The 13,764-nt window shown below is 47.9% G+C and overlaps 1 protein-coding gene across 1 annotated transcript in view; it reads left to right on the top strand.

Moving 5' to 3' along the window:
* Positions 1-5: 5 nt before the first annotated feature.
* The window catches only part of SHISA6 (shisa family member 6), a gene marked incomplete at its 5' end in the record, with an annotated part of 321,649 nt that continues 307,890 nt past the window's right edge, over positions 6-13,764 (top strand). The window contains one exon of the mRNA XM_019654415.1: positions 6-535. Coding sequence (XP_019509960.1) covers positions 6-535 — 530 coding nt within the window. The remainder of the gene's footprint in view (positions 536-13,764) is intronic.

The following is a 13,764-nucleotide window of genomic DNA, read 5'->3' as shown; positions in this document are numbered from 1 at the left end:
GCGCCGGCGCCGGCGCCGCTGCCGTCGGGGGCCGGCGACCCGGGGGCGCCCTGGCCCGGGGCGGCCGCGAGCTGAACGGCACCGCCCGAGCGCCCGGCGTCCCGGAGGCGGGGAGCCGGCGGGCACAGCCCGCGGCGGCCGTGGCGGCAGCCAGCTCCGCCGTCACTTACGAGACGTGCTGGGGCTACTACGACGTGAGCGGCCAGTACGACAAGGAGTTCGAGTGTAACAACAGCGAGAGCGGCTACCTGTACTGCTGCGGCACCTGCTACTACCGCTTCTGCTGCAAGAAACGCCACGAGAAGCTGGACCAGCGCCAGTGCAACAACTACCAGAGCCCGGGGTGGGTCCAGACGCCCAGCACCAAGGTGGTGTCGCCGGGGCCCGAAAACAAGTACGACCCGGAGAAGGACAAGACCAACTTCACCGTCTACATCACCTGTGGGGTGATCGCCTTCGTCATTGTGGCCGGTGTCTTCGCCAAGGTCTCCTATGACAAGGCCCACCGCCCTCCGCGGGAGATGAACATCCACAGGTGAGAGCCTCTGCCGGGTGCTCGCCCCCAGTTTACCCCGCAGCCTCACCCTCTTAATGTGCTTCCCTTGTCCTAGTCATTCGTGGCATCACCACGTTTCTCCTGACTCTCTAAAGTCAGTTTCACCCTTGCTTCTTTGACATGCAATAAATCGGCGCCTCTTGTACCCTCTTCTCCATTTCTTCAGAACCGGGACACATGCTTGAGGTAGTAGGGGCATTTACAAAGCAAAGTAAAGATTGGCGGAGTCCATGAAGTATGAGTGTAGGAATTTTACAAATTCTATATTCCTAGATGGGGATCCAGGGTTTAGTTTTCATGGCATATGGGCACTTTGGTGTAGGCTCTTATTACATTTGATTTTCTGAATCAAATCAGAGCATCTTCAATATAGGACGTTGACCACTGTTAGAACCTTTCCGAAAAGTGTACCAAGTGATTTAGTGTAAACTGCATGGTGTTAGGATGGGGGAGATAAGCAAAGGCTGCCTGGGGAGGGTGGGGGTAGAAGGAATAAAGCTTTATCTGTTCCATGTTGACCAAGGGCAGATGGTGTCTCCTCATGTATCCTGCCAAGTGGGCTGCTTATCTTTCCTGCTGAGCCTGGAGGACTTGTGCTTTTAAACCCTGTAGGCAGAACTCCCCGAGTTAACACTTCTTGCTGTGTTAAACCTGCTGGGCATCTTTCACTGCTTACGTTAGGGAGGAGGTGGGGGCTGCCTCCTACCAAAACTTCTGCCAAGAGCTCAAAATATGGTAGTCCATGGTTTCACCCGGACTGCCTCCCACCCGACCACTCTAGCTCCCAGTGAGTGCCTTTGGGAAGTCAAAGCCCAGAGAACAGGAAACCAGCCTCTTTTTACAACTCCAGGAATGAAGCACCCAGGGGATATAAACTTAGCTCAGCTTCCAGTCCCCTTGTGATGGTGAATGGCTGGATGTGGTTCAACAGAGTCCTTTTAGGGAACAAACCCTGCCCTAGGAAATGCCTCCATTTCTGGCATATGGTGTGTGCATTGCTCTAGTAACCAAGACCCCCCCCCACACACACACACACATCAGTCCTGCTTCTCAGTTTGCCCAGCGGGCACCCCACCCTGAACCATACACATTTAGCTCATCTCTGCACTCCGCTGTTATCCTTTTGGCCTGAAAACCTTCTTCCCTCACTGCTGTGGTCATTAATCACCTGCACCTTGATGAAAAGAGAGAGGCAGATAGAAATTTCTAGGCATGATTTTTTTTCCCCCCTTGATACTGTGAATGTTGAGAAAAGATGATACTCCCTGGTAGGTTTTATTGAGTCAATATCCCGAAAGTGTGGATACTTCGGCACTGACAAACTCTGGTGTTGGAATTAAGGTGCTTCTGGGAGTCCCATTTATAACCCTCACTCATCACCCTAAGGTGCCACTGCCTTCCATTCAACTCCCATCTTGTTTCTCAGGTAGGGAGCCTGTGCCTGGACTGGTTCTGGGAACTGATGGAGGAATTGTGACAAATGATCTGGGGTCAGTGCCGGTTCTGAAATGCAGAAGGCAGGTGGGATGGACAGCAAAATAAGGACAAGACACTCCCGGGGTCTTATTTGATGAAGAATTCTCTCTTTCGGCTCATCTTGGAAAGCAGAGAAGGCATTGCTTGTGGGCAAGCACCTTCCTGAAACAGATGAACCTGGTCCTTACATCCCTCTGCCTTTGCTTCCGGGCCCCGAGTGTTGTCTCCTTTTCTCTTCTCCCCTGGTCCTGGCTTCCATCACACCTTCTACTCTGGCTGTGGCCTCTTTCTGGTTGATCCCCACAAACCTTCCTTTGGGTTTCTTTCTTCTCTGAGCCTTTGTTCTCTCCTCTCTTAGACACAGCTGACCCCTGCCCTGACCTTGCTACCTCCTACTGAGTTTATTCATCATTACATGGAAGGCTACTGATGGCAGTTGGATGCTGGCATTGACCTGTGTTCTACTGGCCTGTCCCCCTGGAGATGTCACTGTTCCTTGTGGTGTTTTCTCCCCTCCCTACTGGCCACCTGTCCCAAAACTAGGATAAATAGTTTGTGTATGGGTGTATGGCTCAGTGGTAATGCTATTGGGGGCATTTTCTTTCTGGGGTCAGGGAAGAGAGGTAAATGGGAAGGGAGATGAATTTCAGCCCTCAGACTATTATGTAAATATGGGATGTTTCTCTCTCAAATTCACCTCCTGATTTTATTCAGTTCACAGCACCTCTTCCAGCAGCTGCAGTCTCGCCTGATCAGAGCTTTGGAAACCATCGTACTGGTGCTTGTTAGGTAGGGGACAATGCCTGTCTCTGTGTTTGGCGGGGAGGGCACAGAGCATGAGAGATCCATTGAGGACACTCCACGAGTGACCTTGGGCAGGCCGGGGAAACTTAGTTTTCAATACTGGATAACTCAGACACAGCAACATCCAATCTTGACCTCTTCCCAGGTGTGTCAGGGTGAATGTGCACATTGCAGGGAACTGCTCGCTGATTCTTGCGTGTGCGTGTCACCACGACTCGTCTCACTTTGTTGCACCTCAAAGGTCGCTGTTTGCTATTCCGGGGAGTTTATTGTGCAGGATGACTTGTTAGGGATTTGTGGTAGGGAAAAAGAGAGAGTGGGGGAAAAGAGATATTTACACATGATGAGTTTCCCCAGGGAGAATGGGGGAGAAGAAAGAAGGTATACTCTTCAGACATCACTGGAGAAAGTGGGATGTGCGGTTACATATTTCTTGAAATACTTCAGCCAAGATGTTCCCTTTCCAAAAAGTCAAGGAGCTTCTTCTCATGTGATTCTCTTTGAAGATGTAGTTGGGCAAGCAGGGGCTGAGTGAGGAGGAGAACTGCCTCACTGAAAGGATATCTGTGGGCGTGTTAGAAGGGGTGAAGAGAAGGAGGCTGCCCTGCGATCAGCCATCTGCCTCCCCCTGGGGCTCCCAGGCTGGCCGCGCACATGCATTCCTTAGGGCAGGGCTTCCTTTGACCTCTCCAGCCCCTTCAGGGAAGAACAGATTGAGACTTTTCCGTAAGTGGTTAGAGCTTGTCATCCTGCTTCTGTGTGAGAAGTTAGGGGTCTGTAGGGGAAACTATCAGTTCTCTGGTGATTCTAACAGATGAGCATAGTCACATTGAGCTGGACTCCAGGGAAGAGAAAGACGCAGGCAGAGGGACGCTGTGCTCTGGACCTGGGGAGCCCCCTGGATGTCAGGTGCCCACCTTTCCCAACCGGAACCTCATTTCCCACCAGGATCTGAAACTCACCTTTCCCTTCTCTTCACCTGGCCAGGCCTAGGCTTAAGTCGATGGACCGCAGGCACCCACAGATTTTAATGTTTCACAAGCAGTTTCTGCAATGCTTTCCTGGGGCTGTTTGTTCAGTGAGAGGCTGTTGAAGTCCTCCAGGGGCAGGGGCTCAGCCCAGGAAATGTCCTGGGAGATTGGCTCCCCGGTGACATTCGGTTCCGAGCTAGCTGTCTCACATTCAGACCTGTTCCTCGTCACCCTGAGTTGATTCATTAGTGTCTTGGAAGTGAGATTCATTCTGAGGGAGGAAATGTGTGGCTTTTTAATTTTTTTAAATGGCTAATTAACAGATGGGTCAGGAAGCTTTGAAGATGCTGTAGATGCCGTTGGTGAAGTCAGAGCTGCCATGGGGCTTCCTGCTCTTCCATGGAGATGGACGAATGTGGGAGTGGGGGCAGGGAAGTGCTCAGAGTTGTGGGAAGAAAAACCTGAGCAAATGTTTTCAGGAAAAAGGAAAAGCACTAGGAAGCGACTCCTACAGTTATCAAAAGGGTCCTTCATCGTTGGGTTCCTCTGCTTATTTCTAGAAGAATCAAGGGAGCACTTTGTTCCACTTTTTCTCCCTCCAGAAATTAATTATAAGCCCGAGCTCTGTTTCTTCCTCACAGACCACATAACTGCAGGACCACATTGCTGGATGACTTAGTGAGTTCTCTCCCTCTAGGTTCCTGGGCAATGAGTTGTCAGATCACCCCAAACACTCCATTTTTTGAAGCACTGTGGGCTCATTATAATGAATTGAATCTAATCAGAGTGTCAATTTGGTTTTTGCTTCAAATCTAGCGGTTCAGTTGGAAGGAAAGGAAGAAAAAGCGTCTTGTCTTGGACTGAAGGTCTCGGTCTTGCATGTTTTCCATTTTCTTTAAGGAAAAAAACCAAAAACGCATGTAGGGAAAGCAGTGAAATTGTGGAAGAATTTAAGAAGGCTTATGGAGGAGGGGTTCAGGTGAGGACACCAGGAAAACAGAAAGAAGCAAAAATGGTAAAAAGAGGAAGGTAATCAGGTGAAAAGTGGATAGTGTTGCCCAGATCTGATGCCTGGTTTCCTCCTGCCGCCTGGAGCCACGCACATACGCACTCATTCAACAGATGTGCCGTGCTCACGTGCTGTGGGCAAGATATGCTTCAAACTAGAAAGTGGATGTTACCTTGGACACATGAGGCTTGCAAGGTTCATTCTTGACTTAGCAGGTCAGCTATGCAAATACTTTTCAAAAATTCCTGGATTTGGCAGTTCTCCCTGGTATGTTACCTGCTGTCCTTGTGTGCTCCCCACCCCATCCCAAGCCCAGAAGCCATGCACATGGGTCCCTCTTTGCCCCGTTCAGGCCCAGAGCACATACATTGGGAGGAATCTGCTGCTAAGATACCAAGAGTTTACCCACAGTTCGAGGCTGCTGAGGCACAGGTAGAGAAAAAGTCCAATTCATTGTTTTCAATCTGTTTTAATGAGAGGTCAGATTGACTGTGCAGTCGATTCAAATCAATTGTGCAGGAAGCAGTGGTTAAGACAGCTGAAAAAGTTAGCTGATTGAAAGAAGTTAATTCAGTAGCCCTAGCCAGACATGCCGATGGTCTGGAAAAGAAGGGAACTGCACCAAAAGAAGCTTCGTTCTTCCAGTGTCGCTGCCTGACTTCTCCAGGGCCTGGCAGGATTGCCTTTAGATCTTAACTTTCTGTCTCCTTTTCTCTAGTCAGTGAGGATCCTCACCACTTGTTACAGCTAGCACTCAGCTACTGGCTATTGGATGTCACCATATCCCTTCCCCTGCCACTGTCCCCCGTTCTGAGTCCTGCACAATCTATTTTTGAAGTTACGGTGAATTCAGGTGCATTCTGTTTTACAATTTTTGTTATCTCTCTTGAAAAAATACACATACATACATATATATCTACAGAGGGTGCCAAAAAAATGTATACGCATTTTAAGAAAGGAAAACTGTACTAAAATTGTAATACTCAATATATACTGATAACAAAAGATGAATACAAGTCATGTTTGACTTCTGCAATTACTGGAGGTGCTCAAAGTGGTTACCGTCAGCGTCTAGACACTTCTGATTACGGCGAACTACTGCTTGAGCAATGTTGACCAAAGTGTCCACTTGTATACATTTTTTTGGCAACCCCTGGTGTGTTTGTGTGTGTGTAGAACCACAAAATTGTGGTTTGAACTTACTGGTGTGTAAGATGTCTGAGACTGGTGGTAGAGAAGGCAGCTCTGACGGACCATGTTAGGGCCTAGGTTAAATTCGTTTTTAAACTACCTTCTGCTATAATTTTTTCTTTTTTTCTTTTTCTATCTTGAGAAATTCCAACCCATTATTTTTCCGCAAGTCACATTTATGACCTCATATTTCTAGCCTCTTGTTTTGTAGATACTGCAGACAGGCAAGAGGGGTTGGTGGGAAGGTGAACCAGTGAAACCTCAGAGGGTCTCAGTCCCTTGGCTTTAAGAAGGCTTATTTCAAACCCATTCAGGACAGACTGCTAACCCTGTCTATTATTATTATTATTATTATTATCATTATTATTATTATTAATTATTTCTCTTCTTCTCCTTCTCCTTCTTTTCTAGAAGTAAAAGCAGAATGTCCCGAAAAGGCAGAGTAGAACTCTCTATTACTTTGTCATCCATTACAAAATCAGAACTTTTATTGTATGCAAGTCATTTAACCTAACTCCCTGATTTTTTAAGAGGCACCTGAAGTCCAGGGAAGCTGGATCAGAGTCAAGGTTCCCCTGCTAGTGGGCAAGTGAACATGAACTAGGTGCCAGCACTCTTCCCATAGTACTACTCAGCCTCGCCTCGCCCAATGGAAATTGTTCTGCTTTGCTTTACACACGTTTCTTAGTGACACCAAATAACTTTCAGATTAGAGATGGGAGTGACAGCTTTCTTTCTTCTCTTTCTTCCCTACATTTTTTTTTAAAGCCTTTCCTCGTTCAGTCTTCCCTTCCTCTATAATGATTTCCGTTGATTTCCCCTGGACCTTTTGCAGTTTCTCCACATATCTTTTTAAAAGGGCAATAACCTGATCTAAGCATCATCCTTTAATATGACTTGAGTAACACATTGAAGAAGGAAGCTATAGCACAAGCCAAAGAGTTGTGAAGCAGAGCAATGAGCCGCTGAATAAAACGGGGGGCAGAAATCTTAATGAAAAATTGGGGCTGTGAATGCTTTCTGTCTTTCACAGAGATGGGTGAAATGCTGAGACCTACCAGTTCACTGAGTTTCAGCTTTGCTGGAAACCAGACACCTCCGGGCAGCCTGTGAGTCTGTGTGTGGCTGATTTCAGGCTTGTCCTCCAGGATGGCTCCTGTGTATCTAAGACAGCTCTGGGAGCCACAGAAATGCATTCGCTGGTGCCAGGCCCACCCCTTCTCAGCTCTGGGCCAGAATAGCACAGGGCCAAGGTGCATGCACGGTGAGGAGCCCAGGAAGCTTCAGGTCTGCACTGTGCCTGATTCTTCCTTTGAAAGAACCAGGACATACATATCCGAATGTTGTCCCTCTGAGTAGTCACCGTGGGAGGCCGCACACTGATTCTTTCCGCAAAGTGTTGCCACAGTTCTTCTCTTGGAAGTGCTTTCAGAGCCCATGGCATGTCATTGTAACCTTCCATAATGGTAGCGTATTTTTATCCTCTTAGGGTAGAGTTGATTTTTGTAAGCAGCGATAAGTCATGGGGCCGAGGCCGATGAATGAAATAGGTGATCAGTCCGTTATTCACCAGAAAAAAAGGAGTGCTTCCAGTAATGAGACCTGCTCTCCTCGGAGCCGGGTCAGCTGTGTCCAAAGGCAGGTGCCTGGAAGAGGCGCCTGGTAATGAACGGCAGCCCTGAAGATCAGGCTGGCTCTCCGTGGTGACCATGTCGAGGGGGCCACTCCTCACGGGGAGGGATAATGACTGGCCTTAAGAAAATCAGCTCATGCTGTATCAGTGTGTCAGGGCAGACAGTGCAGGAGTTGGGAGAGGGGAGAAGAAAGGAGTCAAATATGCAGAAAACAGCTCAAATATAATAGCTGCCTAGAAAGGCTAGGAGGTGGGGGGAAGAATGCCCCACATTCCTGCATGAGACAGTAGACGGAGCTCAATTTAGATTCCTAATTTGATTCTGAGGGTAAAGGGACCCAGTTTCTTCCGGATGTGTGTGGCCAGGCTTGGGGTCAGATCCAGGTGTTCTCTGCCCTCCCTTCTGTCTACCTGAATGCCCTTGCCTCCGTGGCAGTCAGATGAGGCCACTGCTTGGGCCAGACAGCCATCGATGAAGCAGAAATGTTGGCAAGCACAGGAAGATGGGCTTCCAGGGGGCATTGCTGGCAGATTCGTAATGTGCGGTGACTGCATCTCCCGGGTCCCCCCAAGAGTACATTCATATGACAGGATTGATCACAGAAATGGAGAAGGGCAGGGGGTGGGGGTGGGGGCAGACTGAGTTTAAGGGCAGGTGACACGGGGCCACCAGGTGCAGCAGTTTTTGCCAATTCTCGTTCCTCTTTGCCCCTGGAGAAGCAACAGGCCGTGCTGCTGTGGGTGAGATGACGTTCCTTCCTCTCAGTCAGGAGTTCATGGGTGGTAAGGGGCTGGGCACTGGCTTTGCTCCCACTGTGTGGGCTAAGGCAGAGCGTCTGGCCCCATTGAGCCCCCCAAAAGGCACTCTTGGGTACTCTGGGAGGAGTCAGCCCTGCTCTGTGGCTGGGGAGCCCACTTGCCTCTGCTCAAGTGTCAGGAAATGGGGAGCTTTGTCTCCTAGGAGCTTACACAACCCCAGAAAGCCAGCATTGAGGAGGACCTGAAATCTCAGTTAGATGAAGACTCAAGTCCCATAGATGGAGCGGTGGAGGGGTCGGGGGAGTGATAGGGAAACACAGAGCTCCCATTCTCCAGGGCTGCTCCGTACCTGGCACCCTGCGAAGCACTTGACTTGTGTTGTCTCACTGTGTCCTTCCATCACCCTCTGAGTTTAGGTGCCCATTTAACAGATGAGGAACTCAACTCCAAGAGGCTTAGTAACTTGCCCCAAGTCACACAGCAAGTACATCGCTGTCTCCATCTCCTTTGGGGGCCAACAGGGCAGCTGGCTCTCACCTGCCTATGTAAATGGTCAGTGATACTCAGATTACACCTGCCCATGCCCTGGGACATACTGTCACAGCAAAGGATGAGATGATAAATGACCTACTGCTCAGGGTACTGTGGAACTGGGCTGGTGGCTCTCACATTGCAGGCAGGCAGGGCGTGAAGGAGCCCAGGGTAGTAAAAGGTCTCTTTTTCAAGAATGGATTATATTGGCTGACAATAGTGAAGACAATACAAAGAAAATGTAAAAAAAAAAAGCAACACCATGATTTTAATTGAGAAAACAAAAGAAAAACACAAAGCCTTTTACAGTATTAAAAGAGCCTCAGGGCAATTCTGCAGGAGCCCTAGCTCCTGAGAGTAATATGGGAGCTCGAGAAAAGAAGCTATCTGGAGGCGAGAGGATGGACTCGGGCCGGTCCCAGTTTAATTACTGAGATGTACAGCTCACAAACAGCTTCACTGATCACATTCGTCCACTTTGGCACGTGTGTAACATCTAGCACTGTGCACACAAGACCCGGAATTGTGGCCAGCTCACTTCCGCTTCCCTGCTCCACTTCTGTCCTTTTCCTGCCTTGGTTCTCTTTGCCCTGCCTCCTCATTCCTTGCTCTTTCTGTTTCTTGTGCCCTCAAGCCCTCTGTCCTGAGAGGCATTGAAAAGGAGGGAATCCTGGGAAAGCCTCCAGAGCCCTGGACTTGACTCTCAAGTCCTGTTACTGTGATCAGTGGTGGAGGTTATGACCATGGTGGTGGTCAGTGGCGGGGCTCACCCTCCCTCATCTGCAATTCCAAGGCAGGGGTCCCTGACCAGGGCATTCATCTGATTGAGGTGGGCGTGGGAACCATTTCTCTGGTCCTCCCCAGGAACGTGGCGTTTCTGTTTTCAGTCCCTACCCTGGTTCATTCCCGCTCGTGGTGAGAGGGCAGGAGAATCCTTGATCCTCCTTGCAGAAAGCCACTGTCCCCATCTCCAGCCCCATGAAGGTTGAGTTCCGACCATGCTCTGGGTGGCTACAACCTTGGCCCTATTCCCCGCATTTGGGAGAAGAGTCGCTTTCTGCAGGCTTTGCAAACACTCATTATTCCTTGCTTTTTTGGCATTTGGTCCCATGTACTGTTCCCATTAGCTCCGGCATTAAAGTCTCATTACTTAGGACATCTGTCCTTTGGACATGTTCATGGTTCCCTTAGCCAAATGTCCTCTTCTGGGAGGAATGCTGTCCACCGAGACAGTCACTTCTTTCCTTTTTCTTCAGTCTTGCTGCCCCAGTGAGGAGGGATCTGAACCCTGAGAGGGATGGTTGGGACAGGAGGAGTGGCTGTTCATTTTAAGTGGCATCTGAGAGTGTTCCAGAGCCCTCTGAGGTCCTGGGAATGCAAACCCTTGCTGTTCTTCCTAGGGCTCGGGCAGGGAGGGGGCCGAACCCCATAATAGCAAAATGTCATTGCCAGAAGAGCTTTTCTTCCAAGGTCCTAGGACCAGCCTAGGATCCCATCAGTAGCGAACTCTGATAACCGGGCAGCTTTGCTGAGGGCAGCGGGGTCACGTGAACCCACCTCTCTGAAATGACAGGGCTTGAGGCCCAGTCCAAGCGCTCCAGCACTGCAGAAGAATCTGGATTCCAGCCTCACTGGTGGACTAGCCCTCTCTGACTTTTTACTGCATCCTGAGCAATGTGCCTGAACGGTCCCAGGAGTGCTATCCCATGGGTTTGGAGGGCTCTTTATGCTATGGGAAATCACAGCTTGTCTGTTCTCAGACCCTCAGGGGCCAGCTTCTTACCCACCCCGCTGCCAGCACCTTCTCCCCAACCCTCGATTATTTGTGAAGAGAATCTGGTCTTTCAGCAGAGGATCTGTCACTTCTCTCTCTCTCTCTCTCTCTCTCTCTCTCTCTCTCTCTCTCTCTCAACTCACATCTTTAAAATGTTCCTTCTTGTTCCTTTCGGTGTCTTCGTCCACTATTGCTTCTTTCTCCATCTGTCCTGCTTTTGAACCCTCTTCACTTCTGTTGAGCTGGGTTCCTTCCTCTCTCCCTCCAGTTCTCCTCCTTGAACTTGTCCTGCTGTAACTGCATCAGTTCAAACACTGCAGATTCACAATTTCTGTACATTGGACCTGGGAGAAGTTGTTTTTCTTTTCTCTATCTGATAAAAAAAGCTGTGATGAGCAGATTAATAGCTCACACATGACTGCAAAGATTGTGCAGGGTACATAAACCATGCAGAAGGACAGACTGTTTTCAAGCAGGCTCTTCTGTAGACAATTGGCATGCTAATTACCAATCATTCTTATCTGTTCAATAAAGTAGCTCTCCAAAGATCAGGCTTTTTTTTTTTTTTTGCCTAGTTTGTAATCCTGCAATGGCTTGAGAAGCAGTAAAAATGCATTTCCTTTAAAGTGTTTTGTAATTTCCATGTCTGTCTTTCATTGATTGGGATTAGCCTGTCCCCCATTTCTGCTGAATTGGTGACTTTAAGCTGCTTCGAATTCCCTTTTTAATTCCTCTGGGGGTTTCTGCTCATTTCCCCTCTTCTTGTTTCTTTTCTTTTATATCTCTCTGAGTTTTTAGAATCTGGAAACTCATGCTTTGGGTCTTGAGAATTCTGTTACAGATGATGCCCCAGCCCCAGAATGAGGGCTTGCCTCGTTCTCTCCTACCTCAGGATGACCAGCTGGGCACTAGAGGTTAGGGACCTGGGGGCAGACTGAGCACAACTTGCCCTGTCTCTGGGGTGTCGGGGGACAGTGAACTCTGTCTTTGCTCCTTCTGTTTTTTCTCAATTGACTGTGCTGCCTGAGGAACCTGCTCCTACATCACTGTCCCCAACACTACTGTTTGAATTAAGGAGACAGGGTCACACCTACCGTGGAATGTGACAGGATGTACTTAGACAGTACCTGGGCCCTTTATAGAAAGGACTTGGACCTCTCTCACTTTGCCTGTTTAAGTGGCTCTTGAGGGACACCTAGCAAAGCTCCCTTTTTCACTTTTGAAGGTTGTCATCCATCTTTCCTTACCTTGGGGCATTTTCTGGAAGCTGAGATAGGAGGCAGGCTAGTCCCAACTTCTGTCATTTTCTGTCCCCATGACCTTGGGCAAGTCCCATGGCCTTACTCTGGTCTGTTAGCCTGGCTGTGGGATGGGGCTATCAAGCTGTGGAGCGTGTTCTTCTCTCACCCCGTCTCAGCACACCTGGGAGGTTCAGGAAAACAGAGTCTACATCTGTACTTTCAAATGCAGCAGTCCTAGTGTATGGGAGAAAAGTGAATTTTCCTTGCGCACTTCATTCATACCAATGCTATCTGTGAATGGCCTTGTGTGAACGCTCGTTTTTAGCATCCTAGATTCAGACTCTCTTGATTGAAAGGTATACTGAAATGTGTGTTACTTTATTAACAATTGTCACCCCAATAAACTTTAATTAAAAAATAAAAGACTCAGCTATAAAGAAGAATGAAATCTTACCATTTGCAACGATATGGATGGACCTAGAGACTATTATGTTAAGTGAGATAAGTCAGTCGGAGAAAGACAAATACCCTATGATCTCACTTATATGTGGAATCTAAAAAACTGAATAAATGAGCAAAGTAAACAGAAATAGTCTCAGAGATATAGAGGAACAACTGATGGTTGCTAGTTGGGAGGGGTTGGGGATGAGGGAGAAGGGGAAGGGATTAGACAGTATAAAATGGTATCTACAATATTGCCACAGGGATATGAAAGACAGTTCGGGGAATATAATTAATAATGTTGTAAATATTTTGTAGGGCATCAGATGGTCACATGTCTTGTTAGGGAGACCGCATCATAGATGGTAGAGGCTTGATCACTGCACTGTACACCTGAAGCAGACATTGAATAATATTGTATGTCAACTATAATTTGAGATATACATATATATATATATATATATATATATATATATATATATATATATATGGTCACGGGATGTGGAGTATTGTGTGTGGAATGAAGTCAATGGAATTGATGGAATTGTAGTTGGTGGGGGAGAGGGGCGGTGGATTGGGGGAGGGGTGTTGTCACTTGGTTAGGGGTAAAAAGTATAACTATTGCATTGTTTTCTGCACCTGGAACTAATAAAAAATTTTTTAAAATAAATTAATGAACTAAGTAAAATTAAAATAAAATAAAATAAAATAAAAGACAGGTACTTATGAAGTGTTTTAGTGCCTCTCCCTCTAGGCATCAGATCCCCATTGCATTTAGAGCTGGGGCTCCCCTACACCTTGAGATGGTCCACTCTATTCTTAAGGTGCAATTCCAGTTAGTTCTCATGGGGGATGGGAGGGAGCATTGACTTCCCTGGCATGAGGTCTGCCCACTGGAACAACCCAGAGGAATGTATCCTTTTTTCTGTAGGACAACAAGACATTTCTTTGAATGACAGTCAAGGCCTTCTTCAAGCTCCCTTTCTCTGGATAAATATCCCTAGTTACAAGTCTGTTTCTCCTGAGACACAACTTTAAATCTTCGTGCCTATGCAAAGGTTGTCTATATAGAAATGGGATTATAGTTCTGTAGCGAAACCCCAAGTGATGTTGTCAAGAGCAACATGTGGGTCTCAGTCATTTAAACACAATTTAAACATTTAAAAATTTCTTTTGGGAAATTGGTTAGTCTCCAGCCTTTCAGTACCAATCCATCTCCTCCACCATGATGTCAAGAGGACACGGGTGTTTGCCTGTTTGGTTCATCTCTGTATTGTAGGGACTAGAGCAGTGCCTGCCTGGCACAAAGTAGGTGCTCAGTAAATACGGTTGAATGAATGAATAAGTCAAAATGGCGAGGATTTGGGGTGGGTTTTTT

Source organism: Hipposideros armiger, unplaced genomic scaffold (genome assembly GCF_001890085.2).
Source record: "Hipposideros armiger isolate ML-2016 unplaced genomic scaffold, ASM189008v1 scaffold_222, whole genome shotgun sequence".
Classification (NCBI taxonomy): Eukaryota; Metazoa; Chordata; class Mammalia; order Chiroptera; family Hipposideridae; genus Hipposideros; species Hipposideros armiger.
This window is presented reverse-complemented; position numbering and strand designations above follow the sequence as displayed.